This window comes from Thermobia domestica, chromosome 9, assembly GCF_964235325.1.
Source record: "Thermobia domestica chromosome 9, izTheDome1.hap1.1, whole genome shotgun sequence".
In the NCBI taxonomy this organism is placed as follows: domain Eukaryota; kingdom Metazoa; phylum Arthropoda; class Insecta; order Zygentoma; family Lepismatidae; genus Thermobia; species Thermobia domestica.
Window position 1 is genome coordinate 5,351,500 of NC_137462.1, and position 25,492 is coordinate 5,376,991.

Consider the following 25,492-nt stretch of genomic DNA (forward strand, 5'->3'; position numbering starts at 1 on the left):
TGTATTGACGCACGAGGAATGTACTTTGAGTAATAAACAGGTACTATTACATTACCTTTGTTGTTTGATCACAATTAAATCACTCTCATTACTTATTGTCGGATGGTGTATATACATACATAATAAATAAGAAGAAACTAAAGGAAATATGTAGTTCAAATTATATTGAAACAAAATCAACTCATGGATCATTACGTTACATTATTATTTGACATTAGCTTATACAGTGTATCCACGTACGTGAAACTTTTTATAACAATAACCGGAAGTTCCTTTAACACTGTTGATACAGACTGAAATTATCCGTCAAAAGTATATGGTTATTTATAAAATATAAACTCTTATGAGGTAAGTTTTTGATTAATATAGTGTTCAATTCTTATCACTTGTAAAGGATATCTTAATTAAATATTGGGAAACAAGTTTGAGAAGGATGAAATAGTATCCTTAAACTAACTCTAGCTGCAAAACTTTAGTTGAGTTTTGTGCAGTTTTGGAAGCTAGGCTTTGTCAGTAATAATGCAATGCTTTACTGTGTTCCGAAGAGTCTTTTGCTTTAACTTATGTATATGGAAATAAATTTTAAAATAATCAGTCAGATTTTCAGTTCGACATCCTTTATCAGCTTCGAGGCTATATAAGACTTGGACCTTCAGCTTAACTTGAAATTTGAACCTCATGAACTCTCACCGGGATTCGAATCCGGGCCACGTAGTAAGCACATAGCCATCAGGAAGTTCAGTAAAACAGTTTCTACGAAGAAGAAATCTTCTCAGTCTTATAGTGAAATGTGTGTGTAAATGCAAGGTTCCGAAAATTTACAGATTTGTTGTAGCATTCAGAGAGTTGTACCCTTCCCGTGATCGCTTTACAACAATAAAGAAAATTATTGAAGAAAGATTTTGAAGAGGGCTTACGAGTATCATGTTTATCTTTGATATGTGATTTTGGCTACGATTCAAGATATAAACATGTCAGAGTATTTGTTCAGTGTGTACTGATATGATGGGTATACCAAAGTAGACGAGCCTAAGTTCAAATGAACGAAAGTAAAATATCAAGGTGTCTATCGGTCACGAAACGGTCAGAAAACGGTCATGAAACTCAAGAAATTAGCTTTTGGATCACAGTTTTGTTATCTGTACAAATATAAGACGATTTTGTTCTATAAATCGTCAAAATTCACGATTTCGAGTTCTATAAATGTCTATGGTTGGCTTTAAACGCTACCAAATCGCAAGCAAAGCACGTTTCTATTGCATGCATGAAAATTCGGCCTAATTCGCTCTTGAGATATTGTCCTTCAGCTGGCATCATTGAGCAGTGCCGATACAGATCGCATCGCATCGCCGAAACCACCTACACAGCCAACCAGTTTATTCAGCTGTGAGAAAACACCAAGTTTTTATCGCTCCAGGGAACAGCCATTGAAAGTAGAGATAAGCTAAAGATAAGTGCTACAGAATATAGGTACTGTTGTTAGTTTTGAATTTTACGAAATTTTATGGTTTGGTATCACAAAAAAGTCACGTAATTTCATTTTACAATTTCAGTAAATACCCTCAATATGCAAGATGGGTTAAATAATACTGTATATAGAATGCAATCACAGAAGAGAAAAAAAGAAAATGTGGAACTCACCACTGAATAACAATATATTAGACAAAAGTAATTGCACATATTGATTATATTATTATTATTAATAATAATAATAACAATAGTAGTTATATAAAGAATTTATTTTGTTTTCTAGGTAACCGCTGCGTTACAGAATCAACAGCCAGTGAGGCAATCCCAAAGTCCAGTTCGAATCCAGACGTCAACCCCGGTAACAACCATCGCTGCATCTCCACTGACAGCCGTGGCCGTACAACAGGGTTCGGTATCCAGTTCAACAGTGCAATCGGTTCCTATCCAGCAGGTCCTTACCCATGCAGTCACAGGGGCGACCGCTGCAGCAGCCTCGCAGGGAACCAACAACGTTGCTGGTAGCCAACAGGTGCAGCCTGGCACTCAAGAGAATGTAAGTTACCCATTCTGTTATTATTATTTTAAAAGTAACAACTGCCTTACAGAATCAACAGCCAGTGAAGCAACCTGCCCAAAATCCAGTTCGATTCCAAACATCAAACATCATCATGATCAGTGGCAACCATCACTGCTTCTCCGTTCGTAGGAATTTTATAACAGAACTTGGTGTCCAGTTCAACGGTGCAGTCGATTTCTATCTAGATGGTTCTTATTTAAACGCTGTCACTGGAACGGCTACGGTTCTTATTTAAACGCTGTCACTGGAACGGCTACCGCAGCAGCCGCGCAAAAAACCAACAGTGTTGTTGGCAGCGAACAGGTGCTTGGCATACCCATTCTTCTGTGTGCTATGCTGCATCTGTTGCAGTTTTAAATCGATTCCTCGTTTGTTTTATTTTTTGCGCCTAATTGTTAATAGCATGAGCACAATTAGTTTCATTTAATTCTTCTGTTTAAACATGACGATAAATACAAGAGTCGATTGGTTTGAACAATTTTTAGCGCACATGTTTCTAGTACGATGTAAATTTTGTGTAAAAGGTATGTATTCTTACTCTCAGGTCTGTATGGTTGAAACAAAGCAATCCCAGAGTGAGAATAGAAAATTAGTTACCGTAAATAGTCAATCACACACTGAAAAAGTATACTTTAAACACCTGTTGAAAATTTCAGATAGGGAGGGGACGAAGAAGAGAAAAATAAAGAAGTATCTGTGAAGCTGTGGCGCTAATTTGGGCTCTTCGTAGAGTATTCTGTTTCTTCTAATTTTTCTTTCTTTTTCTTTTTTTTTTCCTACTTTGTCCCCTACTTTCTTTTTGCCCATTAACTTGAGACAACTGTGTAACGTCTAAACTAATTGATAAGAAAACTGAAATTTTGAATAAAACAATATCAACAGAAGGAAATCTCTTGACGTACTCTGCAGTTCCAACTGATAAAAATATTGTGAACCCAACAACGCTTTCTATTAATTTCCTTTCTCTTTAAGATGCTACCTCATAGGCAGTGTTAATTGTACCTTGTATTTTATATTATGATTTCACAGGTTTTTTTGAGTAATTTCTATTCTATTGTTATTTATCTGTTTTGTTATTGTTTTTCTTTATGCTGCATGTATATTATATTAACTAATTATTGTTGTTGTTGTAAGTAATGTATTACTCTCGGCATATCAAAATGGTGAACGTTTTGCTACTTAAATTTTCATAGCTTTTCAGACAATCTTGTTAGCTACCTGAGTTTGTTCTCCATGACTTGCTTTTTAAAAAGAAAACACGAATAAAATGATAAACGTTGAAAACATTTTTCCTAAACTTAATATGAACGAAAATTGAAGCTGTGTAAAATACTGTAATGACCAACAAAACTGAGGCCTACAAGTCATTTACATCATAATGTTTGTTTGTGATTTGTGTAAATGAAAGTTATAATGACCAATATATTGTGCAGATAACTGGTTAGTCTTCAAATGTAAACTCTCTTGCTAAAGTATATATTCTTCTGGCATTTATTAAGTACTTTTAGCTACATTTATATATAAAAAAAAGGGAAGTTCACCAAGTTAATAGCCTGTGAATGTTTAATGTCTATGAAAGCGTTAAGACAAGTCAACAGATAGTCGCTTATTGAAGCCATAGTTGTGTTCAAGAAATTACTGTCAAACCATTTAGCTTTGTTAATGCCTTATAAAGTATACTGAATTTTCTAACTAGTGTGGGGACTTTAAACAACATAACGTCAAAATTTTGAAATAAAACACGAAAAATAGTAGTGGTATCCCTAGTTCGATCCCAGCTCGCGCCAAGTTAACTTTGTGGTGAACCAACACGATGTGCACCGGTTTCCTCCGGTTCTCCCGTTTCCTCCCATGTTCTTCATTCCATCATTTATTCATCTTTCATCATCACCGTCTCCTTTAGCCTAGCCGGCATAAACGTGGGACGTAAAACTCAAAGAATTCATTTTTTCATTTTACGAAAAATAGTAGAAAGAGAAATAATTTTGGTGTGTATTTTTGTAATTAGCTTCTGCACTCATAATATGAATATTCTGTTTATGTGTTATTTTTTTCTTCTTTTTACAGAATCAGTGAAGGATCTTCGTGTTAAAAGCGAAACCTAATCATAATACTCAAAAAATTACCTCCAAAAACATCTACCCGATATTATCGGTTCCGGAATTGAACTTCTGGTTAATTCCAACATGCAAGCGAATAGAAGAATGAAGATGATGAAACAGTGAAGTCCATGACGAAAAGTCTGTTCGCAGACCTAAGGAAAACTCGTACTATAAAATAATCGAAAGTAAAGGCTTTGTGAACGATATGTATGTTTGGGATTGTTAAGGATGAATCGAGTAGTGAGATTATATCATCTTAAATATTTTCTATGGTGGGCGTTTCTTTTCTCGCGTAGAGAATTCGGCCCTGGTAGCAAGAGAAAATAGATATATTGACAGTATTCGTTGTTTTTTTTTTTTTAATAACATTGTCATTTTTTCATTGTGTTAAAAGTGATAATGTATTGTATAAATATATGTATATATATTGATATTAACACGTCTGAAACTTCTATTGGAGAAGTATGTAAATTTGCAACCGTTTTTTGTGAAAACTTGCCCGAATTTTTGCGGGCATAGATGTGAATTTTTGTATGTAGTATATCGAATGGGAAATGGGGAAACGTACTGAATTTTCAAAGTTCATTATGTGTACGAACCGTAGAAGCAGAGTAATAATAATAATAGTAATACATGGGGAGGGGAGAGATTGGTTTGTAGTTACGCCTTTAGTATTTACTAAAGTGCTTCTATATTTAATTTCACACACACACACGCATATATATATGTTTCGACATTACGAATATATCATTTGATATATTGAGTGGTTCATAAGCACTGTGTTTTACTAAAGTGTTGGTACACTAACTGTAATAGAAAAAAAAAAGTGTGTGTTACGCAAAATTGAAATGATTGGTGTGTTTCATATGTTTCGGCGAACGTTGAAAACTTTAAAAGAAAATAAAATTAATCATTGAGAAATTACTTTTTTTTTCGTATGTTACATGCATTGTTATAAACGTTATTTCTGTTTGCTTTTTCTAAAGTGATTTTGTTCAGGTGTTCTATTATTGCATGCTACCTTATTGTTGTTACCAGTTGTGGCGATTGTCCAGGTAAACTAGGGGGAGGAAACAGTTATCAAAATCATTGTTATTGGATACCAACTGTCGCCAAGTGGACTTGGTATGGTAATCGAACACTACGTGCGTGGGTTTTCTCAGGATTCTTCCTTTTCTCCCACTTTCTTCATTCCAGCATTTCGCTCATTATCATCACCGTCTCATATAGTTTCGAAGTATAATCGCGGGACGTTAAACAAAATTAATAATAATTGCTCTTGGTACATTCGACTACATGGTTACATGAAAAACTTCAGGCTTTTTTTTTTTTTTTAAGTCTTAAAGAGAGAAGGATAATTATCTCTTGTCATTGGAAGAATTCAAACTAAAAAAAAAAAAAAGTTTTTTTTTATGTAGGGAGGAACTATTAATTCTCCTGATCGCCACCTGTAATTTATTGATTCAAAATTGTTTCTGTTTTGACTTTTTTTAAATAAATAAATCTTGGTGCTTGTGCTTTTTTTCATTGTTCTCTATTTATTCTGCGTTATTTTTTTAAATGTATGATTGTATCTGTCCGTGTGGAGAAAAGAGACAAAAAAATATACTTACGTATATGAATGTATGGATGTATGTACTATTTAAGTGTGTTTGTGTGTGTAAGGAAGTGAGGTTTCGCGTGGATCTAGAATATTTTTTCTACTGGCCGTAATTTAAACAAGAAAACGTTGTGGGTAAAAGAAATATTGTATATACTTATATATATTATATATACAGAAATAAATATATATAGAAAGAAATTACAAGTGGTTGCATATAATATTGTGATGAATTATTATTATCGCTTAAATTAAAAGAGTTCGAAAATAACAGTAAAGCACTGTGAGCTTTTTTTTTAATTGTGTGTTATGAAGAGTCGTTTTATTGATATTACGTGGATCCATCCCGTTGGCGATCTTTCATGTAAATTTTATTTCATTGTACATACAACACAAGAAGCTTGGAAATAAAAAAGTTACTAGAGAAAATCATTTGCAGTAGTTACATTTATTTTATTTATGTATTGGATAAATGTGAAACAGTTTGGCGATACTTCATGTTTAGAGGTTGGCCCACATAAAAGTGTCGGGTTAATGCTAGAGACGAGTTAATAATTGTGTGTAATACTGGGTGGATCCCGGTGTACGCTTGCTTAGCTATAATTCCCTGTCTGTTCAGCTCTGGTAAATAAGACGCATCTACAAGATTATGTTTTCGGTGTAGCAGCGAATTGTGATAGTGGAAGAATATGTGTGGACGGGATCAATTAAGAACACAACAGAGCCGTCACTTCCAGGTACCTAGGATTAAAACCCCCTGCAAACTGTGCAAACCGTCTGAGGCGAGTGTGATTAGGTGGAAACCAAATATTGTCCTAATCCTGAAGGTTGTCCGTGATATTTAGCAGCGGATAACACGAAGCTCGTACAAGTCTATCCGGAAACTATCCGAGCAGGTCGGTGTGTCACAAACAACGTGTCAACGTGTGCTAGAGTTTCTGAAACTAAAGAAGCCGGACACAGGTAAACGGGTTGCATACTGTGATTGGTTACTGACTGACTGCGGACAAAGGTTTGGACCATTTGCTATACTTCGTCCGATGAAACATGGTTTCATTTATCGGGTTACGTGAATGCGTCGAATATACGGAACCCACATATCGTGCACAAAATACTCCTTCATAACAAAAAAGGGGGAGGTTTGATGCTCAGTTTCAGGGACATATGTAGTGGGTCCAGTATTCTTTGAATCAACAGTTAATAGAATAGTTTATCGTGGTTCTTGCAACAGTTTCGTGACGAACTGACATCACAACAAAGACTCTACTTCTACTTCGAAGATGGAGCCACATGCCATGCTTCGAATGAATCCTTGGCGTTGGTGCATGAACTGTTTACAGAAGAGTCCACAGTAAGCAAGTGATTGTGGCCCTTCTTATTCCCGAGATTCCTCCTCCTATGGATATCGTCTCTGGATACTTAAAGCAGAAAGTATATGCAAGTAACCCCCATGCCGTGACTGTACTGCAGCAAAACATTACCCACAATATCCGGAGCAAGAGCTACAGATGATGCCAGGCAATACACTGCAATATGTGTCTCGACGCTAACAGAGGCCACTTTCAACAGTTCCTGTAACATGCATATAAGCCAGTGTTTATATTTTCCTACACTTCATGCCGGACTACTACTATGTGGGCCACACCGTACTCGTGGGTTTTCTCGGGGTTCTCCCGTTTCCTCCCACTTTCTTCATTCCACCATTTCACTCATCTCTCATCATCACCGTCTCCTTTAGCCTAACCGGCATAACTGTGGGACGTTAAACTTAAAGATTTCATTTCATTTTTACTATGTGGGCCACGCTATATACACGATGGTGGTGAGGGTTTGAAAATTTTCTAGCCTAACATAGAAAAGGGCAGATAAAGTTAAATTATAGTTTAACGTTCCCCAGTTATTCCCTTTAGTCTAAGGAGACGGATGATTAAAGTGGATCACTAGGTATTCTCAGTGCTAGGCTAAAACCTGCTTAAATAGTGCGGCGTTGTCAGATAATGTCGAGCATTCACTGGTGCCAGATAATAAAGGAAGTAATCGTGGAATTCTGCTTGGATACTCACTTTCTTTTATATTTTCGTTTCTCTATTAATACATGACACCGTATTGCATTTAGGATAGCATCAAGAAATGACGGAAAATCACTTTTAAACCTTTTTTTTTTTATTTATTTATTTGTTTTTACTTTCCATTAGTAATTTTAACTCCAGGAAGAAGCGAAACTTTCAAAGAAAATTGTCAATTGAATACAATGGAGTGGTAATTAAGCCATTTTAGTCGGAAAAGTATTGAATGAAAAGTAGTAGTGCCCCGTGTTGAACTGTTGGAATTATAAATCGATTAAATTATTAAAAAAAGAAAAGTTGAGAATGCTCGAAGAGCATTGCCAGAATGAACTTAAAAAGAATTGATTTTTGGAAATTTTTATGAAATTGTATATTAAATTCATACAATAATACACGTACATATTTGGAGTCTGCGTATTACGGGATCTATTGAATTAGCTATATTAAGCTGTCACTTTTTTTTTTTAATCACCGTATATATACTGAAAATGTAGATAAAACCAGTGGCCACCGGTTACTATTTGTTAACAAAATTTTCACCATCCTCTTAGGTATTGATCAACACCAATATAATCACATTATGAGTTACGATTCCCGAGATATGGCTCCTTAAAACTTCCGAAATCGGAACTTTTTTGTCCAATATCTCGGGAACGGTAAGAGTGCGAAAAATTCCATTACTTCTTTGAGATAGTTTTTGATGTTCTATCGAATGGAGGTCTCAAAATTGAAAAATTCGCAAATAACAGACAGGCAGAATTTAGTAATGAACTTTTATATATATAAATAAATTCCATTCCCATAATAGTAGATTAATATAGAGGGAAAAATTGGCTTCCTGCAAACAGGAGATTGACGATCGAATCCCTTCGAGTACAGCGAAGAGATGTATGTAGTATTCTATCGTTTATTAGTATGTAAAGTGATGCTATATAATATTCTTACTGTTTAACGGGTAATCGTTTGTCTAAAAATAAGACATATGCCGATTGATGGAACTTGTTGGATTGAACAAAGGTCTGTGTGAGTTTAAAAGCCAATGCGTTATTTTCGAGAAAATGGAGTATTTTTTTTTTTTTTTAATTGCCCGTAAAAATTGGTACTGTATGAGAACCATGTCACTTACTGAGGTGAAACTCAGGCACGTAGCCAACGAGGGGGGGGGGGGGAGAGACCCCATTTCAAAACCAGAAATGAAAAAAATAAGGAAGTATGAAACAAAAAGAAAGGAGAAAAACATTAACCAGCATTAAGAATATTAAAAAAAAAAAAACTACAGGAAGCTTTTGGTTACTCTTTCTTATGAGGAGATTTGTTTGACTTGTAATACGGGTGGCGAATGAGTGGGATATCCTGGAAAAGCCAGGGAATTTAAAACATTCTAGAAAAGTTACCGAATTCTCAGAATTTCTGCTATTACTAAGAAAAATTTCAAACTTTCGAAAGCATAGTGTCATTTTCTGTAACAGTGTGGACATTTATCGTAATGTTTCGTCATCGCTTCCCCGCAGTATCAAACATGTTATTTCAGAGACTGCTACTGCTCCTTTAACCTATCACTTGGAACTGACAGTAGTTGAGGGAATAATGAGAACAAACAAGCTAATGTTAAAATTTGATTCAACAGAGAAATAAACGCAGATATTGTAAAATATTTTACAAGACATTATTGAATATGTACTTTTTATAATAGTGGATATGTACACTCATGTCCAAAATTATTGTCGCATGTCTGTAAATATGTTGTTGTAGGTATATAACTTCATAACGAATTCGGCCGGTCTAGGTCTAGGATGCTCCCGATACGTCGGTTAGTGACAGGGCCACCTGGTCGTCGCTAGGTTGGACATAGTTCAGCCAGTCGCTGACAGATGGCGTTGGAGCCGGCTCAGGCCTACAATTGAGTTGTTACGCCAAGTAAGTTTGTTTGGTTTTCTCAACACACTGCTACAACCTTACGGCTATTATGAATGAATAGAAATGCGTGGAATTAGAACTTTTTATTACACTAAACAGCTATAAATCCTTGCAGAGTATGTCGCGTAATTAAGCAAAATTTCAGATATTGGATTCCTGCGTTTTGCGCATGACTGTATGGTATGCAGTGTCATCCTCTGGCATGATAAGCCTATTAATTTTTGAAGATGAGGTGATCCTTATGTTGCTATGGAGAACAACTTCCTGGCTAAAGAATTAAATCGGTTTCCACAGATTTGTAACAGTGCATGGTTTCAGCAGGACGGGACAGACATAACACAAAACTCGCCAATCAATGTCACCATTGAGACAGTTGTTTGACAGTCGGTTGATTTCTCGATTTGGTGACATCCCATGTCGTCCAAGATCCCCAGATCTCACAGTCTGTGATTTCTTTAAGTGGGGTCACTTAAAGACAAAAGTGTACGAACATGCATCAGTTGAGGACCAGAAGACACGAATCATAGAGGAAGTCAATCAGATTCATGTGAAGATGTTATGCCACATAATGCACAATGTTCCTTGATGGCTTCACGAATGTTTACGTGGAAACGGAGGCCATCTTATACATGGATGTGAATTCATTAATGGCATACTATGTACTATTCATAACCATGAATACACTTAGATTGAAACTCTTTTTTTATTTGTATTTTGATAGACCCTTTATCGACGTCTTCAGTTGCATGAACTACTTACACACACACACACACACACACACACATATATATATATATATATATATATATATATATATATATATATATATATATATATATATATATATATATATATATATATAAAAGTTTATGATTTACATGAGACACAGTAAGCAGTGGCAAATGCGCACCTCTGGTTTAAGGGTCTCTGGTTCGATCCCAAATCATATGAGATTGTGGTGAACAACATCTTGCTTGTAGGTTTTCGTATTTTCTCCCACATTCTCATTTCACAATTCTTTCACAAAAAAATATTTTCAGCAATCCTTTGGTCATCAGAAAATAAACGCGGAGAATAAAATTAAAGTTTTCTATTTTTCACATTATAAAAGAGAAACATTGTAATTAACATTTTCTAAAAAAATGAAAACTATAGCTATACTATGCAGAGTAGAATAAAGAATGCATATATGTCAGTGGCGGCTAATATTAGTGTTGCAATGACTAAAGTATTTCAGGAAAAAAAATATTAGCAGTAGTAGTAAAGAACATGAGAAAATACTTTCTAATACTCCTATATATACTTTAAATAACATATTTTTTACTGTAAAATCCATTAACCCGTTTTAAAAAGCGAGAAACAATCCGTTACAGAGTCTCTAATTAATATTGTGTTGCAGCGAGCTTACAACGACCAGATTTCTACAGCGCGGCAATTGGAGCGAATGTTAAGTCTCCTTTCTCCTATTCCAGAAGTAAAGGGCTCTGTTCGTTGCAGTGCTTCTGCAACAACGCGGCACAGTTTCCAATGGACGAGAAGGTTTTTCGCGCTAAATAAGATTTCTGAATTTTATTTCACTTCCAATTACAAATGGAATTTATTTTTATACATTCATATTTTTAAATTATGGGACTATACTAAAGCAAACCAATATAATGACAATTTAAAAAAAAAAAATGTGATCGGAAAATTGCAAAATAAGAATGAAAATATGTAAGACTAGAAAACAAATGAAAGTAAACACCATTTACAAGTTAATTTTTAGCTTATATAGATAATGAAGGTTTCTTGTACAGTAATTTGTGAACCAAATATTAATAAGTCAACATATAGAATTCCCCTTTTGTGGATACTATATTATATACATATTTGTTTTATAAAACAAATGTATTTTATACTCTTGATAACTTTCCACATAAAACTGTATGTTGGGGAACGCCAGATTGCATTTGGGACTAGTTAGCAAAGATCAATGGCGCAGCCACAAGTGAGGGGGGTCCGGACCTCCCAAACATCTCGAAACTCGACTAACATTTGTAGACTTTCTTAACGAACTATACTTGTTTAACAGAGAAATGATTGATGTAACTAAATATTTATTTTACACCTTATGTACTCTTTCTTTTCTTATAAAAATAATCGTTCTATCAACATGTTCTGCAAAAACAAAATTTTATTTAATTTCGCATGTCTCATAGCATTTGCATCTAAAGTTATGCTGATTAGTCAATGAGTCCACTTTATATCTTCTGTCTCCGATCATTCGTACTGCAACACACGAAACCACAATCCACCGACCGCCAGTGCTATATGTGAAGAAATTTGTTTTAATATTTTGCTTCTGGAAAACGAGAAAAAGGGGTTACTTTCAAATAATTTGTTTTACGGTATATTTATTCTATTTCCGTCCCTTTAACATAACTTAAACATAGAGTACAAATGAGTGTTTCTTTTATCTGCCTCTGGTCCGAGCGAGGTTAGATAACAAGCCACATGGAGAGCATGTCTTCTTGAAACGCGTCTGATGCTTCTTTAGGAACGCCAGAGAAAAACGCAAACTTAAACAGTGAGGGAAACAAAAACGAGAACTGTCGGTGCAAGTGCTTTACAAGGTAACAGGGTATTATTATTATTAATAATAAACTTAACCATTTACTCATAATAGTACAGCGAAAATTACTGTATGTATTGGCCCTAATACATTAAGATTTACGATCTTCAAAACGCAAAATTAAAATTGAAAAAAAAAAAACGTTTAGTTTTAATGTTAAATTATTTCGTGTAAAAGCATAAAATTAAATTATTCATAAGCACAACATAAGGTAAATTAGAAAAAAAACATTGCCCCGGGTGAGGATCGAACTCACGACCTTAAGATTATGAGACTTACGCGCTGCCTACTGCGCTACCGAGGCGATGAGTTCGTTTTGCCTTGCAAGCAAGTACTATTTAATATTTATTCTAGAAAGTTTTAATATTGGTATAAATTATGCGTTAATGATATAATTGGACTAATGACCTTCTTGTAGTAGTGCAGTAAAAGAAAGCATGGTTTCGGCTGAAGAAGTTCCTTCGCTAGCTCTGTAACCTTAGCAAATAACACCAGTTGAATCTTGAAGATTGAGTAGAGTTGTTTTTAGGACTTTGTGGCGGGATTTATATTTAGTGTGTTCGCTACACAGTGTTTTTTTTTTTTTTTTTTTTTTTTTTTTTTGTCAAAGTAGTGATATACAATATCTAAATATGAATCTTTAAACCAATAAAAGGAGCTTCAAATAGAGGACGTAAATGAAATATGTCGATCAAAACTGGACTCGATTTCCTGCAAAGGAGGGGTAAAAGTGAAGGGGAACGTGAGAGGACGCCATTTCTCCGCCTCGAAAAAATATGTACGGCGTCCCGCCAGTTCCTAAAAAATTACAATGGACAAAGATAGGCAAGGGTCTAGGTCTGACGTCATGCCGCTATCTACTGTCCCCTAACTTTTCAGATCCACTTTTACCCCTGTGCAAAGTGTCACTCATCAGAGCCATGGCTATACTATTATAGGTGATCCGCCACTGGGTATATATATATATATATATATATATATATATATATATATATATATATATATATATATATATATATATATATATATATATATATAAAAGCACTAAAAATATATATTCTAAAAATAGTGCCCACGGACTATAAGTCAAAATAAAGCGAAAAATATCTTTTAGACCTTCGTCAGGAAACGCGAATTGCACTATGTGGCAACGTCGCAGATAAAGAACCATAAAACAAATATACTAACCCATTAAATAGTTACACCAATTTTTTTTCGAATGGCAGTTAAAATTGATACGTTGACAGCATCATCTATTAGGGTAACAATCGATGTAACTGTTTGATGGATTCTTAGAGTAATTATAATGTTTAGAAATTAATCTACGACGTTGCTACATAGTGAAATTTTTTATTCCCCATAGCGAATGAAAGAGGCTCGGAAGAGTATAACGTTATATAATACTTTTGCTTTATTTTAACCTGTAGAATAGCTCTCTGCTGTCCTTGGGCGCCATTTTTAGAACACCATATATATATATATATATATATATATATATATATATATATATATATATATATATATATATATATAGATATAGATATAGATATATATATATATATATATATATATATATATATATATATATATAGGGTGTCCATAAAGTCCGGGGGTCAACTTGAATATTTTAAAAGGCAAAGGGTGTCGAGTAATGTACCGTTGGAAAGGTGTCGGCAAGAAAAATATTTTGCCAAAAGTTTCAATTCCCTATGTTGGAACTCATCCAAAATGGCGAGGTTCAAATTTCGTGTCCATAAAGTTCGTTTAATCCCCTGTATTTTCAAAACGATTGCGAATATGAGAAAACACTAAAATGGGCTTGAATTTTGAGCTATAGAAGGTCTACCCCAGACACTCCCATATAGGAGTACGTGGGGTTCACTTGAACATTTTAAATAGCAAAAGGAATAGAGTAATATATCGTTGGAAGAAATAGGGTCATTTGCCCATCTGTCTATTTCCTCCAAGTCTCTAAATCAGAGTCTTTTCCTACAGTGGTTATCTTTTTTCTTAATCTGGTGATCATCAACCGAAACAGAAGGGACACCTGCTGCATTCTTAGCAAATACCAGAAAGGGGATGGGTGGTTTCGCTACAGGCTATTATGAAATGTCTTCGATAGATAGGGTTGCAGAGTGTCAGATAAAATTGCGTTGTTTTTAAAAATATAGTAAACTAAACATAGTTGAACTTGTTCAACTGAAAAAGAAGCATAAACTAAGACTTTACAACATAAAATGTCTGTTTTACAATAAATTTACTGAATTTTTCTTTAAAAAGAAATTACAATCTAAAAGTACTGACTATATTGATTAAGATGAGTTTCTATTGACGCCGTTATTTTATTTTTTAGCCTAACGTCTCATGATGATGCACCGAGGCTAAAGGACACAAGGATGAAACGGATCACAAGGCTTTAGTAAAGGAAGTTGGAGGAAACGGTAGGATCCAAGAAAACCCACGCACACTGTGTTCACAACAAAGCCTACTTTGCTCGGGCTGGAATCCAACAAACCAGAGGTTTGACGCCGTTAAGACCAAGCTTTCAAATATATGTTGAATAGGTCAGTTTATTATTATTATTATTATTATTATTATTATTATTATTATTATTATTATTATTATTATTATTATTATTATTATTATTATTTCGAAAGAGTTGTTCAATTTTAATTTAAAGTTAGGTTCTTTGGCCAAATGTTTTATTACTATTCTACGTACTAGACATAATTCTTACTAGTAGTTCTATCAAAATTTTCTTCAATCTTAATTAAGAAGTAAAGAAAATATTAAAATTGTATCTGGTACATAGCTTGTGCTGTACTTACTAATCGTAAGATTCCGAGTTCAAATCCCGAGTCCGTACATCCTGGTTAGGCCATCCAGGCAAGCGTGGATCCAAGGGGTGGGGGAGGACCGGCGACTTGGATTGAACTTTAATTACTACTTAAATAGAGTGGATATCAGATTACTTAAATGTTGGAAAAGTGACAATCTTAATGTGTGGAGGAGGGTTTATTTATAGGCATTACATTACATCGCTTCCAAATGTTTAGAAATTTTTTAACAGGCTACAGTATATATTTGTCCAGAGAAATGAGATAAGGGATATTTTAACCTAACTGTGAGAGAAATGTAGAGACGATTAGTTCAAGCATCACACCATAACTGCATTGAACAGGAGACCTGGATGAAATCCCGATTGTATTTTATACATTTCCAATGTTTTCCAGAGTGGGGTATTGTATTACATAGTGTATCTCAAGAACTTTCAAAAGGGGGAGGTAAAATGAAATTCCAAATACTTTACACTGAGAAAAAAAAAATGTAGGTGGCGTACTTAAAAAGATAGGTTACATGCGTAATTCCTGTAGTTTTTGGACTTAACGTACAGCAGACGTATAACTGAAAACGTATGTTTTATAATACTTTCTGTATAAGTGCTCCATCTATTCGTACTTTCTGTATGAAACAATGTAGGCGGTCAGGATCTCACATACAAATGGACGTATATAACATATAGCTGACGAAGGTAACATAAGTATATGCGTGTGATATACGGAAAACAGTTAGATGTCAGACATCCTGCAACGGCATGATGTAACATCTAAGGGCAGTGCCTATGTTGCATAGGGATAACGTATGCTCCGTACTGATTTCTATAGTAAGCAAAAGGATACCGTATATTTGTACAGTATACCGCTGTCCGGAGAACGGATTTTTCTCAGTGTATTCTTGTAAATAAAGACGGAAAATCAAATTTACTTATTTTAGTTAAATAAACAAATTATGGGGAGAGGGAATATCGGGATTTGGTATTTGGAACCTGAATATTAGGGAGTGGAGAAAACGTATAAAGAGTAGACGGGGAGAACAATGAAAGTCAATTTTCCAATACGTATTCCCTTATTTTAAAGAAGAGTTTATATGCTGAGTTTCATCTCTATAGTTTTATGAATGTGAGAGATACTCAATTCTTGTTTTAAAAAGTTTAAAAACCTCTTTATTTCCCTTGGAATACATGCTTCAAAAAATCCTTTCTTATCTCTTGCCTCCGTGATAAAAGGAAGAGGCCGTAGGGCGGGAGTGCACAAATATGAAGGACCTATGTGCGATCATGACATAAATAACGACAAACCTCGAGTGCACAAAATATGATGCAATAATACTCCATTGTGTCAAACAGTTTTTGGCAATAGTGATTTTTTTTTTTTTTTTTTTTTTTCAAAAATCACCATCCTCCACCCTCGAAACAAATATTGCATTATCACTGGGTACAAGATTAGTTAATTAATTTCGCGCTGGAGAAGAAAACAAAATTTGAAGGTAGGTCAACATATTTCGTGTGACGTCTTTACACTTTCATATTGTCAGCATATTCTTTAAAAAAGACACTGCTGTTCTCTATTAACATAAGGTCATCATTTTCAAAGTAAACAGCAAGAATAATTGTGCATAAATGGAATTCAAGTCTATTTTAAATTGCCTAAAACTGTTACACATTTAGCTTCACTTATGCTGTGATATATATAGGTGCGAACTAAAAATGGGTAAATGTCAATTAAAGACAGATCGTGGATATAAAATTTAGTATATAATATTACGTATATGTTATACTTCTCGCTATTTACCATTTCATACAAAACATCTTCCCATATTTTTCAAAAATCAACATGTGGCAATTAATCATGTTATAATAAACGTCTATTATATTTCTTGATATTTGCCTCTCTATGCAACAGGAACAATCTCTTATAAAGCCCCAATTTTTAAAACAAATCCAAACATGACAACGCAGTATCGAATGTTCTGTGCTCGCGATACCATAAGCATTTTCTTTGATTTCTTTGTGCGCTAGTAGAATACACCCAAGGAATATTCTGTCCAAATTTCACGTTTATTTTTACCTAGAGAAGTATGGTCTAGGCGATGATGAGCGAATCACTTCCACTCTTTTATATAATAGTACTATATAGGTTATGGTATTAGTGTTACCCAACATGATGTCGAGGGAGAATTTTCGTGATGCCACCGAACTTTTCCAATGAACACGATTTAAAGACAACACTTTCACGCCTCCTTTTCAAGACGAAACAGCCTTAAATCTCACCTCCTGGCTAACACTATTCTTAATCTTTGTTATACTCTACGCATAAAATATTTTGTTTCAAAAAATGGAAAATTTAATATAATTTCCTTCAACACAGCTAATTTGAATTATACCGTATATACCTAAGAAATTAATGTGATTTATTGAAGAATTCGTACATACGGTGTAAAAAGACAGTTTCTTTTAAATAAATATCGTCTGTAATTAATTATTCTCTTTTTCTTAAGTCTTTTAAGCAGTAAAAGAAATCCAGTTTGCATCTTGAATTGCTCAGATACAGTGTTTTGCCTTCTTCATATGGAAAATATGATACTGAGAATGTGATAACTGCTAGAATTGAGTCCTAAATCGAGCGAAGTAGCTCAAGTGGTAGAGCTTTGGCTTCGCATTTGGGAGGTCGTGGATTCGATTCCCGCTGCCGACCATCCTGACTAGGTTTTCCAGGGTTTTCCTCAGTCCTACCAGGCAAATGCCGGGATGGTACCTATTAAACAGATCCTGGCCGATACCTTCAAAAATCCTTTTCATTATTGTTCTTGTTGTTAGATATCCAGTATAAAATTGCCTCTGAGCTGTATCTGGTGATTGGTAAATAAATAAAGAAAGAAAGAAATTGCAATCGCATGCACATACTTCAGGAATATTCAGATCATCTTTGACACAAATGATTCATGAAAAACATTCAGTCTTGTTAATAAAAAAACATAGTAAAATTTTATCTAACTTGTAGCAACCCTGCGTATATTTTATCATATATGAAAATCTGAATCCCCCAACTGGCATTAGCTAAGATTTTCGCGCCTGTCATGGATTTCCAGTTCATGATCAATAGCAAGATAAACTACTTCAGCAAATGTCCCACATTTTAATGGTTGGGCAAAACATACTTGAGCATTTGACCCGATCCCTCGTTGGAAAGGTCTCGGCAAGAGAAAAATATTTTGCCGCAAGTTTCAAGTCCCTAAATTGACCCCATCCAAAATGGCAGGGTTCACATTTCGTATCCATTTAAAATTTTTAAGTTGACCCCACGTACCCCTATATGGGATTGTCTGGGGTAAACCTTCTATATCTCAAAATGCAAGCCCCTTAAAATAATGATGGACGTGTTCGTTTTCATATCTGGAGTCGTTTCGAAGATACACGGATGGCAACGGACTTCATGCACAAGAAATGTGAACCCCCGCCATTTTGTATATGGGGTCAACATAGGAATTTGAAACGGTCTAGAAAATATTTATCTTGTCGAGACCTTTCCCATGATACATTACTCGACCACCTTTGCCATTTAAAATTTTCAACTTGGCCCCACGTAGGCGTACCCCTATATGAGGGTATCCTGGGTGGACCTTTTATAGCTCAAAATTTAAGTCTCTTAAAATAATGATAGACGTGTTTTTTTTTCCTATTCGCAGTCGTTTCGAAGATACATGGGGTGGCAACGGACTTTTTGGACACGAAATGTAAACCCCCGCCATTTTGGATGGGAACAACATAGGGACTTGAAACTTTAGGCAAAATATTTCTCTTGTCGAGTCGAGACCTTTCCAACGATATATTACTCGATACCCTTTGCCATTTAAAATTTTCAAGTTGACCCCACGTACCCTTATATGGGGGTGTCCGGGGTGGACCTTTTAAAGCTCAAAATTCAAGCCCCTTAAAATAATGATGGACGCGTTTTTGCATTTTCTCATATTCGCAGTCATTTCGAAGATACAAGGGGTGGTAACGGACTTTATGGACATCATGGACAACGGACTTTATGGACATCATGGACAACGGACATTATGGACAATATATATATCTGTGGCTTTGGTCTAAGTCTCTAAAAGATCCAACGTCACTTTTTGGCAAAAATGAGATATTCTTCAATTTTAACGTCTATAAATCGATGTTTTCTTGTGCAAGAAGAGCAAATGTCAACATGAAATAGTTTGGAATATATACCATTCATATTAACATTTGTTTTTCTTGCACACGAAAAGTTGGTTACTTGATTTCGCTGTCTTCGTCTCTTTCACCACCAAGGCTATGTAAGGCGTGAACCTACAGGCTCAGGTGGGATCCAAACCACACGAGCTGTTACCGGGAATTGAACTCGTATCCCGTACCGAGGCTGTAAAGGAAGAAAGGAAGATAATACTAAAATTGCCTATCGTTTATTAAATAAATACCCAAATGTGAGGATTTTCTTGCTTAAGTTGGAGGTATCGTATATGATATAAACTATTAATAATAAATAAAAATAATAAAGGAATATTTGTTTCAATGTTTTCGAAAATACGCTCATAAAGGGGAGAAAGAGGGGACGCGCAATGTCCATAATATAAAAATTTCCGATTCTTTACTCAGAAAATTTCCAATAAATGGATTCCAGGAATTTGAAGGTATATACAGGGTAGTTTGGTGTATAAACCCTTCTTTAAAAATGATTTAATGAGCGAAGACATATTTCTGCATTTTCGAAAATCCCTCTTCTAAAGGGTTGGAGGGGAACGGGTGAAATATCCAGCTTTATGTTCATCAAATGTATGTATACACAGTGGTGCTATTCAGCCGGTTCGCTAGAACCGGTTGTTAAAATATTTCGAGTTCGCCGAACCGTTTCTTTTACCAAGTCATAAACCCTCTCTCACACACATAGGGATGCGCATGAGACAAGATTTGTGGCTGTCTCGTCTCGAAAATGTGCTGTAAAAGTGATGTCTCGACTCGAAAAATGTATATTTCTCTATTGGGAAAGCAGTGTCTCGACACGAATTTTGTCAGGAAAATCCTGTCTCGACTCGTCTCGTGCGCCACAGGTTGCTGGAAGGGAGAGCTTTTTAGATACAAATTTTTCACAACCGAAAACATTTGACCTTTTTAAAGAACCTTGATTTGCTCTGTACATGTCAAAAGATTAATGGCGGGATGGGGAAAGGGTACATTTGATTTTATCTTTGCTTTTGGAAATGCTTACAGCTACATGGTTAAACATGATCTCAGAACAACGTGTGAGCTTTTGTTCCTTAATCTCAAATGCTGAGATATCAAAAATGAGAACTGGGGTTATACGAGTGAAGTACTGAAGGTTATTTTACTTGAAACATTTAACGACGTCAATTGTCGATACATTGCTGGATGAAGGTCTTTCCAATATTTTTGACAACCATCTATCTTTGACAATTCGTTTTCAATATGTTCGCAGCGCTACATAATTTCGTCACATCACCTTGTATTAGGGTACTGTATATGTCGCTATTTGTCACTTGTGGTATTCAGTAAAATATATGGTTGTCTACCTTGTATGGTTTGTTTCCTAATAGAATCATATCTATCTACCTATCCATATACTACCTCTCAGATATATACACATTCTGTTTATGAAAATTGCAACACCCAGAGCGAATGGCCCGAATAAATCTAAACTTAGCGGAAATGTGTAAGGATGTTGCAGGAGGAAGGATTGAAATTTCGTACAAATGGTGTCCACGTATGGCAGGCAGCGAACTTTCGACTGTGAGCGGAGTGGTACCACACAAGGTCTGTGCATGTCACAGGGAAGCCGTACATAGTGGTCAATTAAACTGGAAACACATAGAAGAATGCTATCATGCCTCGTCGACGTCAATGGGCGCAACATACGCAGTTGAGTAAGTTCAAAAGGGGCAGAACGATCGATCTGTGGGAAGCCGGTTGTCGTACCACGAAATTGCTGCTCGTACAGGACATGCTGCGACGACAGTGATGCGCTAGTGGAAGCAGTGGACAGAAGAGCGTCATATAAAGCAAGGAACAGGCGCGACCACGCAATGTGACCACAGTACGGGATGACAGACATATTTTCCGGATGACCAAAATGGACCGGACAGCGGCATCCAAAGTGTTGGCTCAACACAAGAGCACTGTCACGGGTGTTGCCATGTTTGCGTCGACTGTTCGACATCGTTTGCTGAAGACTGAACTGTTTTTTGATACTGCTGCGACGGCTCTTCTTGACCAGAAACCACAAAACGCATCAGACTGATATGAGCACGCGAACACCATCACTGGGGTTCTGAATGGTAAAATCTGGTGTTTTTGGATGAGTCCCGTTTCAACCTGTCCTACAGTGATGACCGTATACACGTACGACGCTACCCTCCTGCGCGAAATCTGCAAGTTTGCATTTTTGAAACTCATAGCGGACAAACGTCCAACTCATCCTTATCTACGGCAATTTGAAGGGAAATCATGTATTGGTGAGGTTTTAGAACACAGAGTGATTCCTTACCTACAGGCAATTCCAAACGTTATATTTCAGCAGAACAATGCCAAACCACAATTGTAGCGAGGAATGTGCAAGCTTTCTTCGCAAAACGCCAAGTACCACTACTTCCCTGGCCTGCTCGGTCACCTGATATGCCTCTCATCGACCATGTCTGGAAAATGGTAGGTGCAAACTTCTTAGTCACGGTCCGCTACCGGCAAATCAACATGGCTTGTGGTCTCGGGTACAAACCACATAGCAGAATATACTCTGGAAAGATATTCAACATCTTGGTGATTCCAGCACCTTGTTTATTCCATGTCAGGACATATAGAGACGCTGATCTCAGCATATGGTGGATTCACATGATACTGATGTTTCAAGGTCTTAGGTGATGTACAGTTATATAATTTTAATCATTTGTATCTTACCATGTACCTGATCTCTGGAATAAATTTCATTATTTCATTTTCTTAGCATAAATCTTTCTGGGTGTTGTAATTTTCATAAACAGCATATCGTCGGCGGCAATTCAAAACCTGCTATGTGCATTTTGCAGGAGAAGCGAAAAACAGTATCCTGGTTAGCTTTTTGGCTTTATAAAAGTGATGTTATAAGTAATATTTGATGCTGCACGTAACTGGTACCTTCTCAAGTTACTTGAAAAGGTATCAAGTTACGTGCAGCATCAAATATTACTTATAACATCACTTTTATAAAGCCAAAAAGCTAACCAGGATACTGTTTTTCGCTTCTCCTGCAAAATGCACATAGCAGGTTTTGAATTGCCGCCGACGATATATATAGCGAGAGAGAGAGAGAATCGGTTGTCAAAAAATTAGAATAGCACCACTGTGGACACATATGTGTCTTAGTATTAGAATAAATCAAACAACAATATATACAGTTAGTATTCTGTTAATAAACTAGCTGAACCTGTGCGTCTGCACAGTAACCACTCTAATATGAGCATAAATCTCCTTCCCGCTACTTCTCTTATAAATCCACATCTTCATTGCGATTGTGCAAGTTTTTGAAGTTACCAAGCATGCAGTTGATTTTGCCATTTAGATTATAGCAAAGCGCCTGCAATGTCCGTCAACCCGATAGACGTAACTCTTCAACTGGTTGCCTAACACAAGGATATCAATCTTAGCAACACCTTAGTGACAATGTTAATCTTACAGCTTGAAACCGTGGTGGCTCAGTGGTAGAGCGTTCACCTCTGGTCCAGCGATCACAACTCGCGCCAATTGAACTTTGTGGTGGACAAACACCATGTGGTTGGATTTTGTCGTGGTCTCCCGTTTCCTCCTACATTAATTCATTCCTCCACTACATTTATTTCTCATCATCACCGTCTCCTCTGGCATATCCGGCATAACCGTGGGACGTAAAACTTAAAGATGTCATTTCATTTTTAATTACCGTACTTCAGATTAGATAGAAGGGGTTTTTCCTTTACTGCATTGTATCGCAGTTTAACTTTCGAATTGCTTCAAGTACCCTTTGTGCTAAATACGTACGAACTCAGAATAATTCCTATCCGTTATGAACAGGTTCTGATAGTAGAGGCTACTAAGCTGTGATAGTAAAAATATAGTTTTCTCCTGTAATAATGGATATATTTTTGCCGGGACAAAAATAAAAGTCCATATTATGGCTGTGACCAAGCAAGATTTTACTGTACGCAATATTCTGTCCAAATTATGAATCGTTTGTAGCTAAGAAAATTATCTACAGATAGAGGCATATATCTTGCTCTCTCATATCAGACAATTATGCATAATAAACTGATAAGAATCGTTTTACAAACAAAAGGCGTTTGTTTTCTAATTTCATTAAGTTGTCATTTACCTCGGTCATTGTAATGGCGATAGCATTTGACTGCGTTATCTATGACGTTAACATCTTTCTTGCTTATCCCCTTTTTTTCGTTCCTAACTAGGATTTTGAACTTTCTTAGTTATAGTAATATTTATTATAAATATAGTTAATATCTAGGTACTATAGACAATAAATTAAGTGAAATCTCTCAGTTTAACGTCCCACGATTATGCCCTTTAGGCCAGGGATATGGATTATCAAGGCAAGTGACTTATGATGGAACAATCGGTGGAATTAGAATGTGGGAGATAACGTGAAAACCCACGGAGATGATGTTCTCCACCACAATCTTAGTTGGCCAGGGATTGAAACAGAGACTCCCTTATCACAGGTATGCACTTTGCCACTGAGCCACCATGCCCCCCCCTTTTTTTGGTACTAGGGTACGAGCAAGCAAATCTAATATGTTTTAACATCTATTTCGAAAAAAAAAACTGAAGCTCTTTGGAAAATCCAGATTGAAATTGGCCCATCTCCCGGGCCAGTGATGATGTCAGTGGTAGCCCATGGGAATCCCCCTGGAGCTACGAAACCCCCCAGGGAAATTCCTTCGCCGGTTTAATCTTGCTTACCTGTAATTTTACAGTATTTCTTGCATCCCCTGTTCATTCGAAGTTTCCAAGTAAAACTTTCTGAAATTATTACTGCTGTGGACAACTATATGTTTCCTCCCAAATAACGAGAAATTTGTTCTTCAAATATTAGACTGAGTGAACGTTATACGAAAAAACAAATTCTGTTTTGACTGTTCATCGTGACAGGTTTCTTAAAATATTACACTAAGGTCCAGTACCTTTTATTTCTGAAAGTGAATAAAATCTTGTACGCAATGTGAAGACCTGAGTTCGATTCTTACGGCTAGTATCCTCATTTCTAAGATCTTGAATCACATTTAACAACTGTCGAATATATACTTTTGCCAAGAACAAAGCTATTTACTTTGTGTTAATAACTGAATGAATAATCATCGTAAAAGCGACATTCGAAAAATAATCAATCGATTATTCATAATATTCAATATATTTTTGATGAATTATCGTTATTAGGGTCTCCACTCCACGAAGAAGGGTATGATCTCCATTTCGAGAAACATATGAATAGTTTCAAAGTAATAACTGAGAGACTAAAAAAAATACCAAATCACATAGCTTATTTTCTTCTCAAAAATTGCTTCGGCATTCCAAAGCTAACGTACTTTTTAAGAACTGTTCCAACATGGAAAAGACCATCTAAAGTTTTACAGATAGATAATTATTTGAAAAAGGCATTACAGCTAATAATCAACTATTCCTGAGACAAAAGAATTCCAAAAAAGTTGGGATGCAATATTATTACAGGAAGTAATATATAATGAAGTAATTCCTAAAAGTATAATTGACAGTGTGCGTATGAAAGCTTTACAGAAGAAAGAGACCGGTGCTTGGTTGCAAGGCACGCCATCTAAAACAATTGGAACCTTTTTAGATAACAAAGTTTTTCAAATATGTGTAGCTTTGCGTCTGGGGGTAAATATCTGCCATACATTTACTTGTACATGCCAAAGCAGAATGGATGAAAAAGGGTTACACGCACTAAGTTGTACTAAAAGTGGAGGAAGATTAGTACGCCATGGTGAATTGAACAACATAATAAAACGAACACTGGCGAGCATTGATTTTCCAAGCATTTTGGAACCACCAGGAATGTTTCGAGAAGATGGAAAGCGGCCAGATGGAATTACCTTAACTCCATGGAAAATGGGTCAACGGTTGATATGGGATGTCACATGCGTGGATACCTTTGCACCATCTTATTTGCCATCAACACAAAACGAAGCAGGTAGTGCAGCTGAAGTGGCCTGCAAGAGAAAACACTCCAAATATTCTAAACTGAAAGAAGAGCATCTTTTCGTTGCTTTTGCAACTGAAACTATGGGGGT

At 35.8% G+C, this 25,492-nt stretch overlaps 1 protein-coding gene and 1 non-coding gene across 2 annotated transcripts in view; one reads left to right on the plus strand and one right to left on the minus strand.

The window, feature by feature from the left end:
• The window catches only part of LOC145694357 (uncharacterized), a gene marked incomplete at its 5' end in the record, with an annotated part of 56,286 nt that extends 50,105 nt beyond the window's left edge, over positions 1 to 6,181 (plus strand). Inside the window, 2 exon segments of the mRNA XM_081770498.1 lie at positions 1,754 to 2,023; positions 4,115 to 6,181. Of these exon segments, the coding sequence (XP_081626624.1) occupies positions 1,754 to 2,023; positions 4,115 to 4,123 (279 nt within the window).
• Positions 6,182 to 12,574: 6,393 nt separating this feature from the next.
• Positions 12,575 to 12,647, minus strand: TRNAM-CAU (transfer RNA methionine (anticodon CAU)). The gene has a single exon. It is a non-coding gene; the product is annotated as a tRNA-Met (tRNA).
• Positions 12,648 to 25,492: the final 12,845 nt, after the last annotated feature.